At 36.2% G+C, this 20,852-nt stretch overlaps 3 protein-coding genes across 6 annotated transcripts; 1 reads left to right on the forward strand and 2 right to left on the reverse strand.

The window, feature by feature from the left end:
* Positions 1 to 244: 244 nt before the first annotated feature.
* LOC132189162 (uncharacterized) lies at positions 245 to 5,160 on the reverse strand. 4 transcript variants are annotated; one of them, XM_059603757.1, is made up of 5 exons: positions 5,094 to 5,160; positions 4,810 to 4,989; positions 2,357 to 3,598; positions 1,230 to 2,152; positions 245 to 987 (listed from the first exon to the last, which is right to left on the reverse strand). In XM_059603757.1, the coding sequence occupies exons 3-5, from the start codon at positions 3,576 to 3,578 to the stop codon at positions 643 to 645; spliced, it is 2,490 nt and encodes an 829-aa protein (XP_059459740.1). In that variant the 5' UTR covers positions 3,579 to 3,598; positions 4,810 to 4,989; positions 5,094 to 5,160; the 3' UTR covers positions 245 to 642. The 4 variants fall into 4 exon arrangements, with proteins under 4 accessions (XP_059459740.1, XP_059459733.1, XP_059459757.1 ...); XM_059603750.1 differs by lacking the exon at positions 5,094 to 5,160 and having other exon boundaries at positions 4,810 to 5,049; XM_059603774.1 differs by lacking the exons at positions 4,810 to 4,989; positions 5,094 to 5,160 and adding an exon at positions 3,848 to 4,327 and having other exon boundaries at positions 2,357 to 3,589.
* A 5,523-nt stretch (positions 5,161 to 10,683) lies between these two features.
* On the forward strand, positions 10,684 to 15,872 carry LOC132167833 (PP2A regulatory subunit TAP46). Its single transcript, XM_059578866.1, has 9 exons — positions 10,684 to 10,913; positions 11,005 to 11,127; positions 12,802 to 12,888; positions 12,991 to 13,095; positions 13,279 to 13,440; positions 14,366 to 14,401; positions 14,488 to 14,559; positions 14,852 to 15,129; positions 15,364 to 15,872. Exons 1-9 carry the CDS (start codon positions 10,818 to 10,820, stop codon positions 15,611 to 15,613), a joined length of 1,209 nt encoding a protein of 402 aa, XP_059434849.1. The 5' UTR covers positions 10,684 to 10,817; the 3' UTR covers positions 15,614 to 15,872.
* A 2,248-nt stretch (positions 15,873 to 18,120) lies between these two features.
* Positions 18,121 to 19,473, reverse strand: LOC132189144 (phytolongin Phyl2.2). The gene has a single exon (XM_059603695.1). It carries the CDS (start codon positions 19,161 to 19,163, stop codon positions 18,387 to 18,389), a length of 777 nt encoding a protein of 258 aa, XP_059459678.1. The 5' UTR covers positions 19,164 to 19,473; the 3' UTR covers positions 18,121 to 18,386.
* Positions 19,474 to 20,852: the final 1,379 nt, after the last annotated feature.

Raw genomic sequence — 20,852 nt, forward strand, 5'->3', positions numbered from 1 at the left:
CTTGTATAATACATTGTATAGGAATAATCATTTTTATTGTTTATTGCCAAATAAATAATAGCACCTTTTTTTTTTCCTAACTAAAATGGTTCTACATGAGCGTGACTATAGTAACACCTACGATTAGAAGCAGCACAAGAGGAACTTAAACGATGAAAACCGCAAATATTCTCTCAAGTTCAACTGAAGTATAGCATAACTCGGCTCCACTAAAGGTATCAATGAGAACTAAAGTGTGAGATTGAATCGATTAATCTAGGGATAGGTTTATTTTACACTTTTGAATGTGAGACCCTATCCAAATCCAGATCCAAGCACCAGAGGCCTAACACAGTGAATGTAAAGATGAAGAAAACATGTCCAAGGTTGAGTATATCAAGTTTGTCTAGGGTTGCGTAACACATGCACATCCCCACAAAGACAGGATAGGATGTTTATGTAGAAGTAATCCTTATTTCCCTCCTAGCACTAAGAACAAAATATGAGTTCAGGATCATTTCTATAGCATTAAAACTATTTTGAGTGTTTTTATTTTATTTTATTTTTTTCTGTACAAATTTAACTATAGACATAAGCAGAATCATTTGAAAGCCACTTCATGACCATAATTGAACCTCATCTTAACCTTTTTGGTTCCCATCACTACCTCCTCAAATGTATCATCCCCTCACAAGCCAGGGTTCCCTCAAGATCTCCAATAATTCGAGATATTCGAACTTCAAGGCCCCTCTGAACTTCCTGAAAAAGAGTTCTAACACTATCAGCAAAGCTCTTCATGTCAAAGCTAGCAGTCTTGTTCAGTTCTTGGGCGACCCCAACAAATCCAGAAGCAGCCCTGGATTGAATTTCCATCAATTTCTGTCCTGTTGCAACGATATATCTCTGCAGCTGAAACGTTTCCTCCAGGAACTGTTCAAGTGCTTTAGTTTCTGCCTTTGTTTTTGCTATACCAGAAACTCCATGATTTATATTTAGATCATTCTCATGCTGAAAGTAACAAACAAGAAAAAATAAGTAAGCAAGGACCAATGTCAATTAAATTTCGATATCAGTTGAGTCCCAATTGAACTCAAACTGAAGCACCCATATTTCAAAAGCTTTCCAATATTTTATAGAGACGGTTAAATTTTGCAAATATCAAAGTATTGAAAGCACTGAATTGGAAAAAGTCAATACAATGTCATATCTTTCTTAAAACTTGAAATTTCACTGAATTAATCTAAACTTACCATCCGTCTGCTAAGGTCATCTGCCTTCCCTTGAAGGGACTGGTACCTGCCAACTTGTTTATTCAGCAAAGACATTAATGAAATGAAGCCCTTTATCTCAATTTGCCCATTATCATTGCTTTCTGTATCTTCAACACTTTCTTGCTTTCCTGCCAACCTCTCCAGCATAAAAAGTTGCTGCTTTAGCCTTTTGATCTTGTAAGAAACTCCAAGAGCACAAAGATCGATCCTCCATGGAGAATTGTTTGTCTTACTCATGGGCTGGCTAGGTGACACTAACTTTTCAGTAGTATCAACCTCCACTGGACTTGTACCTCCCTCCAGGACAGGGCCCTCATTGGCAATATCCTCATCATCTTCTAATTCTTGTTCAAGAGATTGGGGCATTAAACCTACATCTTTGAACTGGTTAAAGGATGGAGTTTCTTCTTCTCTCCGAGCATCTTCCTCTTGATACTTATCCACCAAACTTGTTGTCTTCGTTTCTTGTTCTCTCGCCCATGGTTTTCCCTTTATGATCTTGCCTTCAAAACAGATTGCATCATGGGCTAATGCTGGAATATGAGAAGATGAATTTAACAACGTCTGCTGGCGATTTAGGGACGTCAATTGTGATGCTAATTGCTCTTTTAAGAAAGTTAATTCTTCTTCTCTTTCCAGTAACAAGGCTTCCAATTTCATATTGTAATGTCTGAGCTGTGACATATCCTCGTTCAGTCCCTCAACCTGAGACTCCAGCCGCTTTGATTCTAGTTCCATGCTCAGCAACTGCCAACGGAATGCCTCCAATTTCTCATCTTTGATTCTCATTTGTTCTGCAAAAGCATCTAGTTCTAAGTGATGCCTCTGCTGAATTGAAGTTGCATACTTTTCAGCTTCTGTGCGTACCCAACCTTCCAACCGCTTCATATCAGTTGTGATAGCTTCAAAATCAAGAATGAGACATTATTAAGAAAAGAAAAAATATAGTGCAGATTCAAGATCAGGAATTTAAGCATTGTGATTGTTTTTAATAAAGGAAACATATTTATATGTTTGTGTGTGTGTGTGCACATAAATAGCTATTACTAATGTTGGTGAGATCATTCATGTTAAACCAAAAAGGAAAGTGAGAACTTTTTTCTTACGTAATTCCTCATTCTCTTCCAGTGGATAGTGATCAGAGAGTGAAGAAAGAAGATCGAGCTCCTTTCTGTCCTTTTTAAGCCCAAGATGCCCATACTCCAAAACATGATCAGTTGACTGAGATCTCGTCTTTCCAACGTGCGACGACCCAGTTGCATTGGGATGCACCCCTTTTGCACCTGTGTAAACATCAGGTTTTGAATTGATTTGGTTAGCCAACATACTTCTTAATGAATGTCTCTCATGTCTAGACTCTGATACTGCCCTCCACCTTTCTGTTTCTATTTCAGCTTGTTTTCTCTTAGCCTTTGATAATTTTATTTCCTTTAAAAGCATTTGCTTCTCTGCTGTATCCAGCTTGGACTTCCTAAGCATTGCTGACAGAATTTTGTCTTTCTGTTCCAAATCCTTATGCATCTTTACCATTTCCAGGGACAGTTTTTGAGCCATCAACACTGCCTCTTCCTTCTGCTCTAAGACTACATCAAGATCATGGTTTTTAGCTTCAACTTGCCTGAGTAGGCGGCCCATCTCAGCTTCCAGCTGCCGTTGGGTTGACACAACTTCAATGAAGGCCGTTTTGTGCCTCCAAAGGTCAGAAGAGTGCTCTTGGGCTTCACGCTTTGCAGTTTCTCTTAATTCTTCCACAACATTTTCAGCCTCTTTCAGCACTTCTTCTAACTCCCCCTTCTTCTGCTTCTCTTCCTCCAACACCTTATCCTTACACTGCACCATATCCTCCAATTCCTCCACCTTCTGATTCAATTCAGAAATAGCTTCGTCCCTCTTTCTCTCAAGGACCCTCAATTCCCTCATTAGAGCCCCAATCTGCTGCCGGAGCATCTTCCTTTCATTCAACCAGCTCTGCTCTTGTGCAGCAAAGATGCTCACAACTTTCTCATTGGCTTTTGCGTCTTCATGTCTCATTTTTTTCAACTCTTCGATCTCCCTCTCAGCAGTTTCAAGTTTATGGAGAAGCTCACACTTTCCCCCGCTTGTTCCTTCTCTCTGAACCTTCCACACAAGCAACCCCAGGAGTTGGGCACTTCCCTGAAGAAGTTTATCACATACTTCGGACCATCTTTCATCTTCCACTTCAGGTTTCGACAGGAGTTGGAGGGCAAAGAATGCACAAGAAACACCAAAACACATTGGATACAAGCTATCACTCTTCTTTTCAGATTCAATTGAACACAAACCGGAGATTTGCTTCTCATCCATCATTCAGGAACTTGCTGTTTCTCCTTTGCAAAGAGAATTAAGAGTCAGAATACACTTGAAATTCCTAGTCTTCTCTAGAAGAGCTTGAAGAATTTTCACAGTAATAAATTGAAAAGAGAAAAAAGAGCCTACATAACCAAATATAACAAAAACATTTCAATAATTTGAGAAACAAATATGCACAGAACAGATGATTACATTACATTAATTAACACCTCAAAAATTGAGAAACTATAATACCCATTACAAATCTAAAGCAATACAAGACTTACAGAAATAACAGGTTTAATTAAGGCTTCTTGAACTCAAAACAAGAGAGCACAAAATCTACTTGGGGTCCAAATTGTAGCTTAAAAGGAGCAGTGTCTCAATGGAGATCCAAAGGCATAAGCCACACAAATCATAACATTTTTACTGTAAGTGTGATGTGGAAGCTAGATATCCATTACAAACGGCTAATCAATGCCAAAAGCATGGGTTACCACGTGTGTGGAACAACGCAAATGCAGTTAGAAAGTGCTGCATAAAAAATATGAATATAGTTCCCTGGTTTTCAGTGAAAGACTGGCCCTATTAGCCCCACTTGCTCTTCTTTTCTCTTCCCACATACTTTTCTTCTCCTCTTTCCTCTTCAGCTCATGGTCATGATCACACGAGCATTTTAGGAAGCTGTAGCACAAAATTCCTGGTTGTTGCTTGTCACCATTAATTACAAGAAAGAGATATGGAAGAAAAAATGAAGCAAATCTCTATCAAACAGTTCTCAAAAAATTGTATTTTTCCAGAGTGGCTAGCCTCTGACCTGTATTAAACTATTCTGCATAAAATACTTTCAATTGTATTTTATTTCTAATTTTTTGGTTCTTTTGATAAGAGTGTGAAAGGTATAATTGACAACGTTGATTGCACCGCTTACTATAACCTCTAAAAAGTCAATCTTAATCATGGATGACATCGAAATATCACATTTAGTCCAAAACAAGATCAAATTGATTAATAGCTCAACCTGGACCACATTATCCCTGTCATTGTACAATTGCACCACCTATAATCGCAAGTAGATATAGAGTTCCTTTTATTTTTGTGGGTCAGTGAATATGCAAGTAAAAAGTTCATAACCAAAGCATCCCTCAGAAATAATACTCACCATTACCAACACCCATTTGTCAATTTATAAACAAAAACCAGAAAAATATAACCTTTTTTCCCCCAACAACATGCATATATAATATACCTGTAAAAACTACTCCTTGTGAGTCATTATCTCTGAGGAGCATTTTGTGTGGGGAATATAAGGGAGCAATCAAGAAAATCACTGTCAGTTCACAATCACCATTATGGTGCCACCTAAGAGACCAGATCTTCATGGTCCAGAAAAGATTGGCCTCTCTCCAACTGCTTCCTTGGCTGAGACCTGTAAAGCAGGAACTTGTTCAAGAAAGAGTATACAGAAAAAAATTCGTCTTGCTGAAAAACAGAGCTATAACCAATTATTAAGAAGGCCGATGGGGCACCCACATTTTGCTTTTTATATTCCAAGATCTGGCCTTGGAATCAGGACCTCGTCATCCATGATTCATTTGAGTGTATCCCAATCAATCTCTCTCTCGTGAGAGCCACACACAATAAGAGCATTCTCAATCGAGAGTAAATTTTTATGCAAAATTACTTTTTAAAACCACTTTATCTAGTTTATGTAATGAATTTTTAAAAGTCTTTTACATCCGATTAGTTATAATTTTATTTATATCATTTAATATTATTAAAAGTGATAAAAATTTTATAAAAAAATGAATATCTTAAAGGAAAAATTATAAAAATTTTGAAAAAAAGAAAACATGTGAAAGAAAAAATAGAAAAAAATTTAAGAAAATGAGAAAATAAATAAAAAAAAATAATAAAAAAATAAAATGACTCTCTAAAAAAGTATTGCTACATTTAACTTTTTTTTTAGTTTTTCTAATCAAATATCTATTTTATATTTTTTTTAGCTAATTCAATATAGAAAATTTTTTAAACATTTAAAAAATCATTTTAGATAAAACTAATATTTAACTCTTCTCTTATAAATGTTATAAGAGCAAATGGTAAATCTTTTGTGGTCACAGCCCATCCTCTCTCTCTCTCTCTCCGTACACTGATTGAGAAGAATTGCAGAAGACACGAAATTACACGTACATAACAGAAAGAAGAGAGCATAATCCAAGGTCACAATCAAATGTGAACATCTGGGGTTGCAGCCCATGTTCTCAACATGTATCTGTAATAAATGATGGAATGCTACCTAGGTCCCACGCCAGTTGCCTGGCCAGTCTCCTTGATTCCAGTTTGTGATCAAGAGATTAAGTGAAAATTTTCTTTTCTCTCACAATTTTTTTACAAATTCATCTATATGTGAATCTATAATTTTAGACAATAAGTGGCACGTTTATTGTCGCATTAGTTTGTAAATGTGAAAAGTGTCTTGTATATCATGACAATTGACATTTTATGGTTTCATCGTTACGTTATTTTTCTCTCTCTCTCTCTCTCGTTTAGATGACCATACTCGGGTAGAAATTTTCCGTGGATAAATGGTTTATGATAATCTTTTTTATATATATATATATAGTGCTTACAACTTTGTTAAATCCAGGCAGAATGAGAATGATTTTGTCAAACCAGACTCTTGTAAAACACTAATTATAATGAGAATGGATGGTTTTTTTTTTTCTCTCTCTATGGGACCGGAGGTTTTTGATGACCTTTTCCTCGTTTTGTAGGTGGCCCATTGCTGGTCCGACCATATGGAAAATTGGGTCAACAAAACGTGTGAATGATTGATTTTGCCCCAAACCAAACTTAGTCATAATACACTAATTAAAATCTTAACCAAACCACCCAACCAGAAAAATCTATAATTGACTACTGCACAGAATGTGATCCTTTTTGAGAAGTTTCTAGGTTGAGCAGAAATTATTGCATTTCCTATTTAATGTTGTTTAATGCATTAATATAAACAGGTTTTTTTTATTTTATTATTATTTTTATTTTTTTTTAAGTGAAAAGAATGAAGAGATGTCAACAAAAAGCCAAATGGTTTTCTGGAAGTTGTCCATACAAAAGCATTCAATTTGATAAAATAATTGCAAAGACACTATAGGGTTTTCCTAGGTTCCTTCAAGCTAAAGTGGTCCCTTGAAAATTTGTTATATCCAATGAAACAAGAGAAGATATTGAAATTGATTCTTAGAGTACCAATTCTTAGATTTAATAGAATATCTTTATTTTAAACTTTAACCATAAATCATTGTATTTTTTTTGTTGGCGTTTTGAAAATGACAATGCTGCAATCGTGTGCATCTTCAAACTAAGGATCCGAACTTTTTATATTGTACTGCTTGTAATTTCCTGCACCCAAGTTGCTTTCATAAACCATTTTGTACTATATGTTTTATGACACAATAATTTTGTGATTTAATATGGTACGAGACTAAATGTATCCGTCAATTTAAGCTTTCGGAATTATTGAGAATTTAATACGTCAGTTTCCATTTTTCTATAAATTTGCTAACCCTTATTAGAACAAAATACAGTACATCTAAATTTTATTCCTTTGTTGAATACTATAACTTGTATGATATACAACTATAGAAAGAAAATATTCAAACTCTCAAGAGAACTCTTATTATGGAATGCTCAAACTATTCTACATTTCATGATCTTCAAAAAAGTCGTTACTCTTTAATAGATGAACGAAAGATAAAAAGACAAACAAAAGAGAACCCTCCCTCTTTTTTAATAATAATAATAAAATTAAAATTAAAATTAAAAAAAAAAATTAAAAAAAAAAAAGAAGAAAGATAACTTCTAGGGTTTAATTCACTTTACCCCCTAAAATTTCAGGAGTTTTTCAATTCGAACCCCAATGTTTAAGAATTGGCAATGTACCTCCCTAATGTTTCAAAAATTTTCAATTCAGACCCTCTGTTACTAATTTCTGTCTAATTGGACAGAAATCATCTCACGTGCGTCTCACGTGAGATTTTGAGAGGGTAATTACATAATTTCATAGGTTTTAATGAAGGCAAAATTGGAATAGAGGGCATAAAAATCTCACGTGAGACACACGTGGGATGATTTCCGTCCAATTAGACATAAATTAGTAACGGAGGATCTGAATTGAAAATTTTTGAAACATTAGGGGGGTACATTGCCAATTTTTAAACATTGGGGTTCGAATTGAAAAATCCTTGAAACTTTAAGGAGTAAAGTGAATTTTTCTTAATTTCTATTACGAGATAAAACCTTTAAAAGAATGTTACTTTTTGACTGAAAGAAAAGTTTTTATTATTTGTTCTTACTTGACTTACTCTTATTTTATTGTTGTTAGCGGGCAAACTATAAGAACAAACAGTGGATTGAAATCTTCCGCAATTTGCTATCAACAATTATGAGATATAGTTTATATGAGATTTACCTGCCTAAAATGAATTTATGTTGCCCAACCACATATTTGAGGAGGTAAATTCCACATGCTCTCTCACGATTGCTATCCAAATTACTAATAAATTGGTGAGTCCACACTTTATTTGATAGCAAATTGTTGAATATCTCAATTCACAAATGGTTAATATAGTATTATTGAGCCTAAAGTGAGCTTATAATTTAAAAAATAATAATTTGATGTTTATCATAACTGGTAATTACCAATAACATACGCTATAATGGTAATAAGCATTTGATCAGCTGTTTTGTTACTTTCCTACCTTTAGGGTTGGAAAAAAAAAAAAAAAATCCATGGTGGGTTTGGGCTATTTTCTAATTTTCCTATCATTTAATGATGGGCCGGGTTAATTATTGGGAAGCAAAGGCTGGTCTATTGGGTCTAAGTCGGATGAGATTGGATCCGATACGTGTGATGTGTATAATCGCCCACGTGTCCATTAGACTGGAGCAGTGCATTACGCATCTAGGCCACTATTTTGCTTGTTTCAAGTATTTGGAAAAAATTTATAATAATTAAGAATATCAAATTTTCTTTTAGTTTTACATATTTTTTTTTATTGATTGATTTTATTTAAAAATAAAAAATAAAAGAGCTGGTGAATCAGAAGCAGTTAACTAAAAATAAAATAATTTCATTTATTTATTCCTATTAAATATACATATCAATATTCATGAATCATACCTTTCATTTTACTTATAATTCCTATGTTAATAGGAATGGGACTTCTCCTTTTCTCATACGGCAATAAAATATCTTCGCCTAATGTGGGCTTTTTCTAGTGTTTATAGGACTTAATAAAAAAATATCTTGGCCGCATGTGGGCTTTTCCTAGTGTTTATAAGACTTAATAAAAAAAATATCTTTGCTGCATGTGGACTTTTCCTAGTGTTTATTGGACTTAATAACCACGTACCCATGAAATTTAATATATGTCACTCTATTAAAATATTGATTAAATGATTAAATTTATTTATTTTTATTAACTTAAATTTTTAAAATAAATGATTATTTAACATGGTATTAGAGTCAAACTCTTACACAAGTCTCAAAGAGGTAGTTCAATCGGCTGGGACCACGCTTTATGAAGCGGAGGTCACTCGTTTGAATCCCCCTCCCCCATCTTGTGCGGACATGTCAAAAAAAAAAAAAAAACTCTTACACAAACTTGCTTTACTGTATATTCCATTCGTTTGACGGTTTTACCTAATTAAAAGAGGTTTTTTTTTATTATTATTATTATTATTATTTTTTTATGTCCATACAAGGAAGGGAGAAGGGGATTCGAATTAGTGACATTCACTTCATTAAACATGATTTACAGCGATTGAGCTACCATTTGGAATAGATTTTCTTTTGGTTAACCACCACCGTTTTGATAAAGTGACAATTGACAAACAATATTGTTAAAACTTGCTCCTCCCCTAGGCCTCCTCGCTATCACCGCACCTCTCTCTGTTGCTGACTGTTCCAATGCTAAATCCGCTTCTCATACCCCCTTTATTCGAATCTTCGTCCCCAACCCATCAATTTTAACGCCTTGTCTGGCTCAATACTTGTAACCCACACTACAGCATTTATCATCATCACGATTAAGTGCTTTTTTTTGTTCAAGCATTTTTTTTCTTTGCTTTTGAGTTCTGACTCTTTGATGAGAGATCGAGTTTGATACACTGCTGCGTTTGCCTGATGGCTCTTCTTTCAACTGCTTTCTGCTTCAGCACTGTGGCCTTGGGCCCTCGTAATGGCTGGGGCCATGGCTGCGGCGAGGAAGCTGCGGTGAGACAGAGACGCTTTGCTGAAGAAGGAAGGAAAAGCAAGTAAGAGAAATTTTATTATAAATTTTGGCCCGGTAATTGCCAATACCAGGGGGATTGAATGTGCCTAGCTAGGAATTTATCCAGAGTGAAACTCCATACAACCTCATTATCAAATAATAATAATATTATTAATTATCTCTAAAAGTTTCTAGAGAATTGAAGTACAGTGGCTTACCTTTACTTTAAAATCATGTAGTTGGATAAATTAATTGATTTATCTTAAAGGTGTCACTATGTACATAACATATATGATTATTTATCTCAAAAAAAAAAAAAAAAAAGACAATAGTTCATCAAATTTTGGTGAAATGATCAATTCGTTATGTCAATAACAATGTGAACTACCACGTGATAATTTACATGACACTAATCACATTTATAAACTAACATGATAATTTATATGACACTTATTACATCAATATTAAAATATGAATCGACACATAACAATTCACATTATGCTCATTTTTGTAAAATTAATGATATTCGACAATTCATTTATAATTCGATTAGTAATCACATGTTAACGCGTTTCAGCATCAGAAAAATAATTTTAAACAAATTATAAGTCTATTATTTTCTTTTCTTTAAAATATAAATTGCCATGTAAGCTGTAAATAAATTATAATAAAAATTTAAGTACCCAAATTATTTTTTTTAATAACCTTAATAAGGGTAAGTTGATCCTCTTTTTATTTTGTTACGTGGCAATAGTTAGCTGCTGCCACGATGGACACCAAGTCACCGCTTCACCAATATACGCTTCCACATCCAACATGGTTCATGACTTCACATGCTCTAGAAATCTCTCTCTCTCTCTCCCGCTTCTGCGAGATCCCAATCTCATTTTGCCAATTCCACCCCCACTGTTTCCACCAATTATAATTTCACCCCACCACCCTCAAATTCCCATTTTATAGGGTTTCGATAAGCTCACCAATGGTTGAAAGCAACATGGAGGACCTCCCTCTCCCAGCGCTCTTCGAACAAGCCCGTAAGATGCATTCAACTGCCACGGAGTCCGGCGCTGATCAGGTACGCTCGTCCACTCCTTTAAGCTTTTTAATTTAGGGGTTGTTAGATTTGATTGTGGGTTTTGATTTTGTGGGAAATTTGGAAAAATTAGGAGCTCGTGAAGAAGGGTTGCGAGGCTCTGGGGAAGTGCGAGGACATGGTAAGCAAGCTGGGGTTGTTCTCGGCGAACGAGACAAAGGACGACATCAGCACCACCAATCTTAAATATGTCCTGGTAATTTTTGGTTTGTTTATGTAATTTTGAAAATATTGATTTTTTATTATTGATTTATTCGTGGACTGCGCTGGGTTTTTCTTCAATTGGTTGCTGGGAAAGAATCGGCATGGAATGGAAGAAGAGAGAAAAACTAGTTCTCTGTTTGCTTGTTGAGAAAATGTGGATAGGGAATTTATCAAAAGGAAAAAGGAAGTATGTTATAGTCACAAGTCTTGTAATGCTTGTAACCCCAAGGGGTTGGCTCAGGTGGTGGAAGCTGGGACTTTTGAGTGCTCCTCATGGTCTTAAGTTTGAAACCCACTGAGTGCAAACTGCCTCTTGGGGCCAGCCTCCTGGTGAAGCCCGCGACTTAACCGGTTCATGCTGAGAGGGGTGCGAGGCATACGAGGAATAAGGACACAAAAAGGATAATGAAACCAAAATAAAAAGTCTTGAGATGCATGTAATTGAGGAGTAAGGACACAAAAAAGATTTGATATTCTACTAGTATTGAAGATAATGAAACCATTACCCAAGTACAGTTTCTCAATTAAGGAAACAAGAGAACATTTTGAAACAAAAGAAGGGAAAATGGATTACATAATTTGGGAAGTTAATAAAATGTAAAGCTGTCGAGAATGAGCTAGTAATGATTCTTTGTTGTTTGATAAAGTTTCTCAATTTTTAGAGGAAAAAGCAGTATACAACGAAGGTGCCTCTTTTTTTTTGGTAAATAACTCAGTTTTTTTTTTCCTCTACCAAATATAGTGTACTGTAAACTGGAATTCATTCTTAGCTTGGAACACTAAATGTGTCCTTTTTTGTTTGGGGGTGGGGGGTGGGTGTTTTTGATATAAGGCCGTTATGTATGAGGAAATATGAAATATGTTATACTTGCTATTGGTGTCTGCAAAAAGTTGGGTGGTTTAGTAGCACTGAATTCCGAAGAAGTCCATTGCATTATTAAAGTCAGACATCTTATAAATTGTGGCTTAAGTCCAACCATTATCATTCTAATGGAACCTCAAATATTCCTAAACCACTGATTCAAATATGGCTCTGGTCATCCGCTATGGCTTTATCCTCGTGTTTTTAAATGCTAGATAAAAGCACATAGGAGGTATTTTGTAATTTAATAATATCAACAATGTGCCCTTAGTTTTCGGCTACTTGAAGCATTTTGAATGAGCAAGACCTTTTTAGGGGAACTTTAGATGTGATGAATTGAGATGTCTTACATTTTTGAGGGTTATCAATACATTTTGGAGAAAGTCTAGGAGATGGGCTGAATAAACATGAATGTGGAATGACTTTGCATCTTGGTACATGATATCCATCATAGCTTGATAAGGATCTCGCTGAAATCATGGATTTTTCTTTGGACAGAAATTTCCTCCAAACTGGTTTGGAGGAAATTTCTTCAACCTAGTCTAATAAGTGCCAAGTTTCATTTATTGTCAGTCTACTAATCTAGGAACCTAAACATTGATTTTTGAGAAACCCAAACATATTAAATGACATTTGTCACTTATTAGAGTAGGTTGAAGAAAATTTCCTTCAAATCAATTTGGAGGAAATTTGTGTCATTTTTCTTTTTAGATGTTATAATCACTAGCATACTTGCAAACCTAATGGTTCTCTGTGTTTGACTCCATTATATTATTGTCTGCTTTAATGAATTCTTTCCTACAGGTAACATTTTATCTTGCTGAGTTGACTGAAAAAGTTGCACAAGATGATAGGATACAGGTTCTTAAGGCTTCCCAGGCAAAATTAAAGGTGAATACTCTTCATTACCTGAAGAATAGTTTGAAGCTCTCTTAAGGAAAAGTTGTTGTTATGTTACTGTTGACACTTATTGAGAGGGTGGCACTTTTTTAGGAATTTATATCGTTTTGTGAGGCAATGGAACTTCTGCCAGAAGAAGAATTAGAAACATCCACACATGGAGGTCCAAATTCTTTTGCCGATCAGAGGGCTCGCAAGGTAGTTTTAATTATAATTTTCAATACCATTCAATCTATAATAAGCTTGAAGTACAATGTTATGAATCAAACCTCTAGAGGTTCAAAGTCCGGGTCTGCATGCGCTGTATATGCCAGAGGTTGAAAATGTGAAATAGAAACTTCTTTTTGTAATATCGTGCCTATTCTTCTTGTGCCTGTCTAGATTGCTCGATTCAGACGTGAAAGAGCTGCAGAAGTGAAGTTGCTGGATTTAAAGGAACGAAAGGAGCGGCGTGGGCGTTCTAGTAGAGCAGCTACATTATCTACTCCTGTCGAGGCAGGAGAAGAAGATATGCTGGATGACGATGGAGAGGAAGAACGAGAGGTTAGCTGATTGGTCATTTCATTGTATAGGACTGTGCTGCTTGCACTCCACTGTTGTCTATTGCTCTGCATTTTGAGTGCTTGTACATCTGTAAAATACATGTTGTGATGGAACTGATGGAAAGTCAACTCTATAACACTTTATCTTATTTGAAAGTTTTATCAAATCATTATCTCCCTGACCTAAAAAATAAAAGATTAAATTTGTTTATTTGTTCTGGTTGGTGGTACTTACCAAAAAAGGTTCTAATTGTTGGTTTAAAGCCACAGCTGTTTTTAGAGATTTTGCTTTTTGTAATTCTGCTTGATTGGGTCTTGTCCCATGGTTGCCACATTATGCCCTCGTTGGTTATCTTTCTATTTGCACGAAATCTAGTTGTATTTTATCTGAATGAATCTCTGGTACAGTCAATAAGATCTCAAGGTTTTTTAAATGCAGATACATTTGCTGACATTTGGGTGATTCTTTCTTCCAATGAATTCTACTATATTGGATTGTGTGCCATGAGTAAGCCACAATTTTTTAGATTACCATCGGCATATAATATAAGCACCAAGTTATGTATTAGAGAAATGCACTTATTGGTCTTGCAAGTGTGATGTAAAATGTATTGTCCTCCGTTAATATTCAAGAGTGATGGTTATTTTGATTTCATTTTAAATAAAGACGATTTTAGATATTATTACAGAAAGTTGTTTTGTTCCTCTAATCAACGGTTTCAGGACCTAATTTATATGATCAGTACTCATGTATTCTGAACATTATGAAGGTTTTTTTTTCTTGAGCCTAAAAAGTAGAAAGTTTATTCGACTTATGAACCAATTATGCCTAGCTATTCTGTCAATTGTCAATTACATTGTTTTCTTTATTCAGTTTTTTGAAGCTATTGCTGTTTGACTGAAATCATACTATTCTCCTTGTGCAGGCCTGGCTTACCACCATCTCCTTGGCAATCTGCAAGGTTGGTTTTATTTCTTCAATATAATCTGCCAAGTTCTTTTTTCCCCTCAAATCTTATTGAATCTTTATGTCATGTGAAACTTTCAGGCTTTTGGTCTGCTTGAAATGCTGAAGAAGGAGGAAGACATGCTCTCTGCTATAAAGGAAAAAATGTCAAAGGTATTAATATGGTTGATAAGAGTTGGCTCGGCTGTAGTTACTCGTACTTCATTAAATTGTTCTATTCTAGCTTGTGTAGAGTGATACATATGATGTGTGCAGAATCATGGTCTGATCATTATGTGTGTGTATATTTTTATGTAACTATATGTGTATGTATTTATGTATATGCATGTATAGTTGCAGATATAGTCATTTTTGTGTCTTTTTCTTTCCAATATGATTACCATAGCGTGTAGTTTGTTGGTTTTTGTACATATAACATTTCTGACATCAACTCCATATAATTCAGGAAGGAGAGGAGTTCTCTCGAGATGTTCTTGATGATCGAACCAAAAGAGCAGAAGCTTGGCATCGCGATGCTGCAGTTCGAGCACGGTATACTATGCCAGCACAGCCTATCACATGTGCTACATTTGCACAAGATGTTTTAGAAGGGAGAGCAGAGGTTTCACAGGCACATGACCACAAACACAAGCCGCTGATATTTGGACCAGCGAGTCTTGTGGGTGGAAGCCTAACGAGTGAAAGGCAAAGGATGGCAGCTCAGGTTTTCCAACCTGCTCATAGGTAAATTTCCATCGCCTCATAGATAAAAGATACATGTATAAGGAAAGGGAAAGCCTGATTTCTTGTAGGGCTAGTCTTTGGTTCTGTTTTATTAGGGAAGCGAGGAATGATTTCTGAGGTCAATTTCCATGGAAAATTGTTATGAAAATACTAGTATTCTGCTTAGAGGAAGGAGTCTCTTTGGTTGTTTCAAACATATCATGCCAAGACGCTAAATTGAATATTTTCTTGAAGGTTGCCGACCATGAGCATTGAGGAAGCTGGTCTAACGGAGATGGAGATAATGAACAATTGGCAAGAGCGGAATGTAAAACTTATGGAGGAAGCCAATTCTGCGTGGTACAAGGATGATAGGAAGCCGAGGCCAGGCGAAGAGGACGATGAAGATGATGATGCTGCCCAAGAGAAGGCAAGAGCTTGGGATGACTGGAAAGATGAGAATCCTCGGGGTGCTGGCAATAAAAAGCTAACCCCTTGTGGGTAAGTGTGCCAGGGTGGCTATCCGTTATGTATCTTTTTCTCAGCTAAATAATACTGTTTTATAAACATTTTTCTATTTTTTTGGCTGATAGATTTTGGAATCAAAAAATTTTGTAGCTGGTGTGGTCTCCCTTCTTGTTTTTTGTGTATAATATCCCCATTATTATCAGAATAGAACTTTTCTAACTTCTGCAAGTTGTTGTTGGAGTGGCTTGCTGATATAATGAAGTTGTTTGAGCAATGCTATACAGGAATTTAAAACATCTTTCTTTTTTATTCAAGCTTAAATATTTCACGGGCAATTTAATTCTTTTGGCATTCCAAAACCCTTAAAATTATTGATTTTAAGTATTTTACTTCAATCAGTACGACTAAAATTAGGCCTTCGATATGATCATTTAGAATGTTGAATAAATTGGATGAAATGAAAAGGAAATCGTTTGAAAGAGAAATAGAAGACCCATCAAAAGAGATGATGGAACAGGGCGATTTTTTTTTTTTTTGTCCAATTGATTAATGATATAAAGGCATTAGAGATATCTAGGATGGCAATCGTGGTGCATTTAGAGGTGAATGTCTCATTAGTTTTGCTTTGCAACAGTTCCAAAGGATGCCTTCATATATTGTTCATGGAGCAATATTTTTCTAACGTGTGACGCAGTGGAAATAATCAAAGTCACGTTAGAACTAAGGCAAGTTTAGTATATGGAATGGCCACTTTTTTAGGATTAAGAATGAGTATTTATGGGAAATGGGAATATAAGTGATTGGAATGATCATTCTTATTCTTATATTTGGTAACAACACATGCTTTTACTGGAATTGAACCAAAATTATCTTCTTTTTTTTTTTTTTCAAACCCTTTTTTTTTTTTAGGTTAAAAAATAATAGGAGTTCCAAAGGTCCACCAAGAGGGGCTCCAGAGGTGATGCGACCACTCTTGGGTTCTATTATGTTTGAGGGTGGTCAACCACTCACAAACTTCATCAAACTTTTTTATTAATTATTATTTTTAATTTGGGTTTGAAAGCATTATTTTTTTTTTGGGAAAACAGTCTATTCCTTCAAAAATAGCTACTCCTATTTTTTTTTTTTAGAAAAGTAAGTATACATCTTTGTAGGAGAATAGTTATTTCCATGAGAATAGTTAAAAATTATGTCAACCAAACAAAAGAATAGCTGTTTCCATTCCATGCGTCTATTTCGCATAACAAACCTGCCTAAAATGCTTTTAACAAACGAAGCAGCCTAAAGAATTTGGCTGTCCAACAGTTGACAAATGTCTTCATCTCCGGTCTTTATAGAAGTCATATATTCAATGGAAGTATTACCATGAGACAGGCATGCTCTGTTTGAGGAAAAGAAAGAAGCCGAAGGCAAAATGTTGCTAATATACACTAGTACTAGTACATAGGATATTAAGGCTGAAGACTATAGAGCAATCACCGATAGGTTCAAACGTCAAAAAGCACATTCCCTCGAATATCTGATATAGTTTCTAGTTTCTAGTTATGTGGGTATATGTCTTCTTTTCCATAATCAAAATATCTATAATAGAGGAAGCAACATTAGGCGTCATTACTACATTCCAGCATTTACCTGGGACTCTCTGATTAATGTTCTTCATTTGTTATGAAGCATATGCAAGCAATTCTAGTCCTCAACACGGATGAAGATTTCTTGAAATTAGGCTGCTGCTCGAATTTTTGTGTGGTCTAAAAGAGAGGGGATTACAAGAGCCACCTGCCTTAGACAGCCTAGGGTGTCGAGCCAACCTTCCCAAAAGAGACGGGCTCCACAACCCCCTAAAGAAATTCGGGCAACCTAAATTTAGGAGATCCCAATCCGACTCATCACAGCATATTTAACCCATAAAATTTTAAGCACATGAAGCTGCCAGCTAGCTGTCGACACATCTAGAATAGGATCTGAGAGCTAATTACAGAAGATAGAACTTAGAAGTCAAACCAGGCTGGTTATAGCTTATAAGTATGGTGCATAAAGCCTCAGTCAGTATAGTACTTATAATCAGGTAAAAAAATTGAAGTCCACTTTGTGTTCATCTAGCACCAATCAACATACCATGCTCTCCTACCTTAAACACAATTTCTTCACCACCTCTTTATTTGAAAGAGAAAAAAAAGGAAGAAAAAGAATCTATCAAATCTGCCTCGAGATGTTATAGTTAAAGAAGACTAATGAGAGAAAAAAGAGAGGGTGAAAGTGGGGGCAGTGGAAAAGAGTTTCAAAGCATGAAAATAAAGATTTATAAGACATTAAACCAAAAGATTGACTAAAAAGAGAATACCACCTACAACCTTGAAATTTGCTTGTGGGTCATTTCCTCAGAGGTTGTAAACATGCATTCTGATGATTAAAAAAAGGGGGTAATCTACTAAACTCAGTTAAATCAAAAGACACAGTTTCTGCAATTCAGCTCATATCACCAAAAGCCAAAACTTTGTGAAACAAAACCACCATAAACTAAAAGCAATAGAAAGAGAAAACATATAGAGGCAGTGCCTGCACAAGTAGTATCTGTAGGTATAACACAATTGAACACATTACATGAGAATGTATCTATAAGACTATAACTGAACTGTATGAGCTACATTACTTGTCTTCAAATTCATACAATACAAGGATTTCACAGGAAAAAAAAAAAAAAACCCCCACGAAAAATTACCAACAGAAGCAATCAACCACACTTACTTGTACATCTTCATCATGCACCGCTTGTCCCATTTAAGTCCTTTTGCCATAAAACCAACCCTACCTCAACCTGAAAGACACTCAAATCCCCGGCAAACCCACAACCATACAGCAAACAAAATCGCGCACACGAGAAAGTCCAGCAACAACACCACCCACACATGTTTCCTCCAAATATTCTTTGCCTTTTGCCGGTCATGCGGGAAACTCTTATGCACCGGCAACGCAAAATCCCTGAACACACCATCACTAGCATCATACGCATCCGTCGTATTCTCCGATGTAGCTTCTTTAGCATCCCCATTACCCTCCCCACTCATCCTCTTCTTCTTCTTCGACACTTTACTCCGACTCGAACAGGGCAAGAGCGGTATCATCACCATCTTCATTCCTTTCGACGAGTCCAAACTCGGATTCCGACTACTCTTGGTCAAATCACTCGCTGGCGAAGGATTCTCGAAGGTCAAATCCAACGCCATTACTTCGCGAAAAATGGGGTCACATTGCTTTTGCAGGCAATGAGAGCTGAGATTATCCAAACCCTTTAAAGCCCCGCCTTTGACAACCTCCTCGAAATCGAATTTTACGCGGTTGAGGAACCAAAGTCCCTCCGATTGCACCAAATCCTCATCGAATATTGCGAAGTAGACAAAAGGGTCTTGGATTAAGAACGTGTAGGTTCTTTTCCTGACGGTATGAGAGTGCATCAAGTGGAGAGGTGGGGTTCTTTCAAGGCATTGTAGAGCCAAGCGTTCGAGATCGGGCTCTCTGGTGAATTGGGCGAGAATTGTGGTCCCTTTGGCAACGCAGGCGTAGAGGATTAGGTTTGGATTGGAAATCATTTGATGGGATTTCAAATCAAGCAATACTTACGGGATGGAATTGAATGAAGGAACGGAACGGGAATGGAATTGAAATGGGGAAAATTGGCATTGCAAATCTGAACTTTTTCCTATTCTTCTTGTTGGGTTTCTCTCAATAAAAAATTAACTGATTCCCAAATGCAAAATTTCGAACCTTTCTCTCCCCCCATCTCCCTGGATTAATTCTAGGGTTAGGGCTTGGGAGGAATTGAGCGGAGAGTTGGATCCATTGGAAGGAGGAGAAAGGAAGGGAGAGAAAGAGAACGCCGGCTGCTTATGTCGGAATTGCCCTTTTAAATTACGGAAATACCCTAGAGTGCAATCACGTAAAAGGCTATATATGCGTTTTTGAAGAAAGTCAAAACTGTCTGCTGTCTTTTGTTTCTTGTTTTGGGCGAATAGATTGATGCCACGTAAGAGGAATGGTGGATTTAATTAGAGGCAATCATTGCTTATCAGAATATGGAAAATGCTTTGGCTGCCAAATATTATTTTATGATGATTTTGTTGGCTACAGCGCTTTCATGATCTGGATGTATGTATGTATGGCATGCATTGTAGCAGAATAGGACCTGGTTTTGTTATCATTTTTACAGTCTCTCATCATAGAACTATATTTTTCCTAATTTGTATGATTATTTTTCTCTCTTTATTTTCTGTTGTCTCTTTTGGGAAAGACGAAATATATGGTATATGGTTATTTCAGTATCCTAAAATGGATCTTGTCAAGTGTGGGTTTGTTTTTTTGTTTTTGTTTTTCTTTTGTCAGTCTGGGTATGTTGGATCATCATAGTCATGTAATCATCAACATGGTTGATTTGAATGCATGATCTGCTCTAGGGCATTATAACCTTCCTTAGGGTTCCCCACCTTTTTTATTATTATTATTTTTTATTTTAATCCTTTCTTTGTTTTTCCTTGTTGGTTGTTCTTTTTGGTTGCGTGTGCCGTGTTGTCTTGTTTCGGTATCTTTGCACTAAATGCCCCACAAAAAAAAAAAAAAAACAAACAAACAAATAAACATAGCTGCATTGCAACTTGGCAAACATGGGAAGATTATTTCCAGCAAAAAAAATAGAGAAATCCTAAGCCTCCCTCCAGAGCGCCACCGACTCAGGGGAGGAGGGATGCCCGTTGCCTGCATCCCTCCTCCCTTCCTTGCTTCCCTATTTTTGTTTTAGGTTTGTTTCTGTCTTTGATGTTTTCTGTTCTGTTGTGCTTGTGCTCTCTCTCGGTGAGTACTACTTTTGGGGGTTTTCACTCAAACTCTCCCCTCTTTGTTTGTTTGTGTGTGCCGCCGATCTCCTCCGCGCTCGCTTCGCTGCTCATCGCTCGCTGTTAGGTCTTTTCACGCGCCCCTCCTGCGCCAAGCTTTTTGTGCCACCTTTCGCGGCGGTTTCCGGCCAGCTCGTGATCGGCCTCCTCCGGCTGCCGTAACCCGCTTTGAGTGTTTTTCGCATTTATTTTCTTGTTTTGTTGTTTTTCTGTTTTGTATTTCCTTTGAGTTCCCCTGTATTTGGTTTTATTTGCTGTAATTTCTTTTCCTGCATTAGTTTTATTATTCCCTTTATTTCCCTGTATGGTTTTATTTATGCTTGTAATAAGGCTTTCCCCTCCTGTTTTGTTGCGCCCAGTTGCTGCCCGATATTACTGGTCCAAACCTTTTGG

This window comes from Corylus avellana, chromosome ca1 (assembly GCF_901000735.1).
Source record: "Corylus avellana chromosome ca1, CavTom2PMs-1.0".
Classification (NCBI taxonomy): Eukaryota; Viridiplantae; Streptophyta; class Magnoliopsida; order Fagales; family Betulaceae; genus Corylus; species Corylus avellana.

Excerpts from the sequence above, each read along its gene's own strand:
- LOC132189162 (XM_059603757.1), bottom strand. The coding sequence starts at position 3,578 with ATGATGGATGAGAAGCAAATCTCCGGTTTGTGTTCAATTGAATCTGAA. Across the intron at positions 2,153-2,356 it reads GGAAGAGAATGAGGAATTAC|CTATCACAACTGATATGAAG; the intron begins GTAAGAAAAAAG and ends TTGATTTTGAAG. Across the intron at positions 988-1,229 it reads ATGACCTTAGCAGACGGATG|CATGAGAATGATCTAAATAT; the intron begins GTAAGTTTAGAT and ends TGTTACTTTCAG.
- LOC132167833 (XM_059578866.1), top strand. The coding sequence starts at position 10,818 with ATGGTTGAAAGCAACATGGAGGACCTCCCTCTCCCAGCGCTCTTCGAA. Across the intron at positions 13,441-14,365 it reads ATGGAGAGGAAGAACGAGAG|GCCTGGCTTACCACCATCTC; the intron begins GTTAGCTGATTG and ends CTCCTTGTGCAG. Across the intron at positions 14,402-14,487 it reads TCTCCTTGGCAATCTGCAAG|GCTTTTGGTCTGCTTGAAAT; the intron begins GTTGGTTTTATT and ends TGAAACTTTCAG.
- LOC132189144 (XM_059603695.1), bottom strand. The coding sequence starts at position 19,163 with ATGATTTCCAATCCAAACCTAATCCTCTACGCCTGCGTTGCCAAAGGG.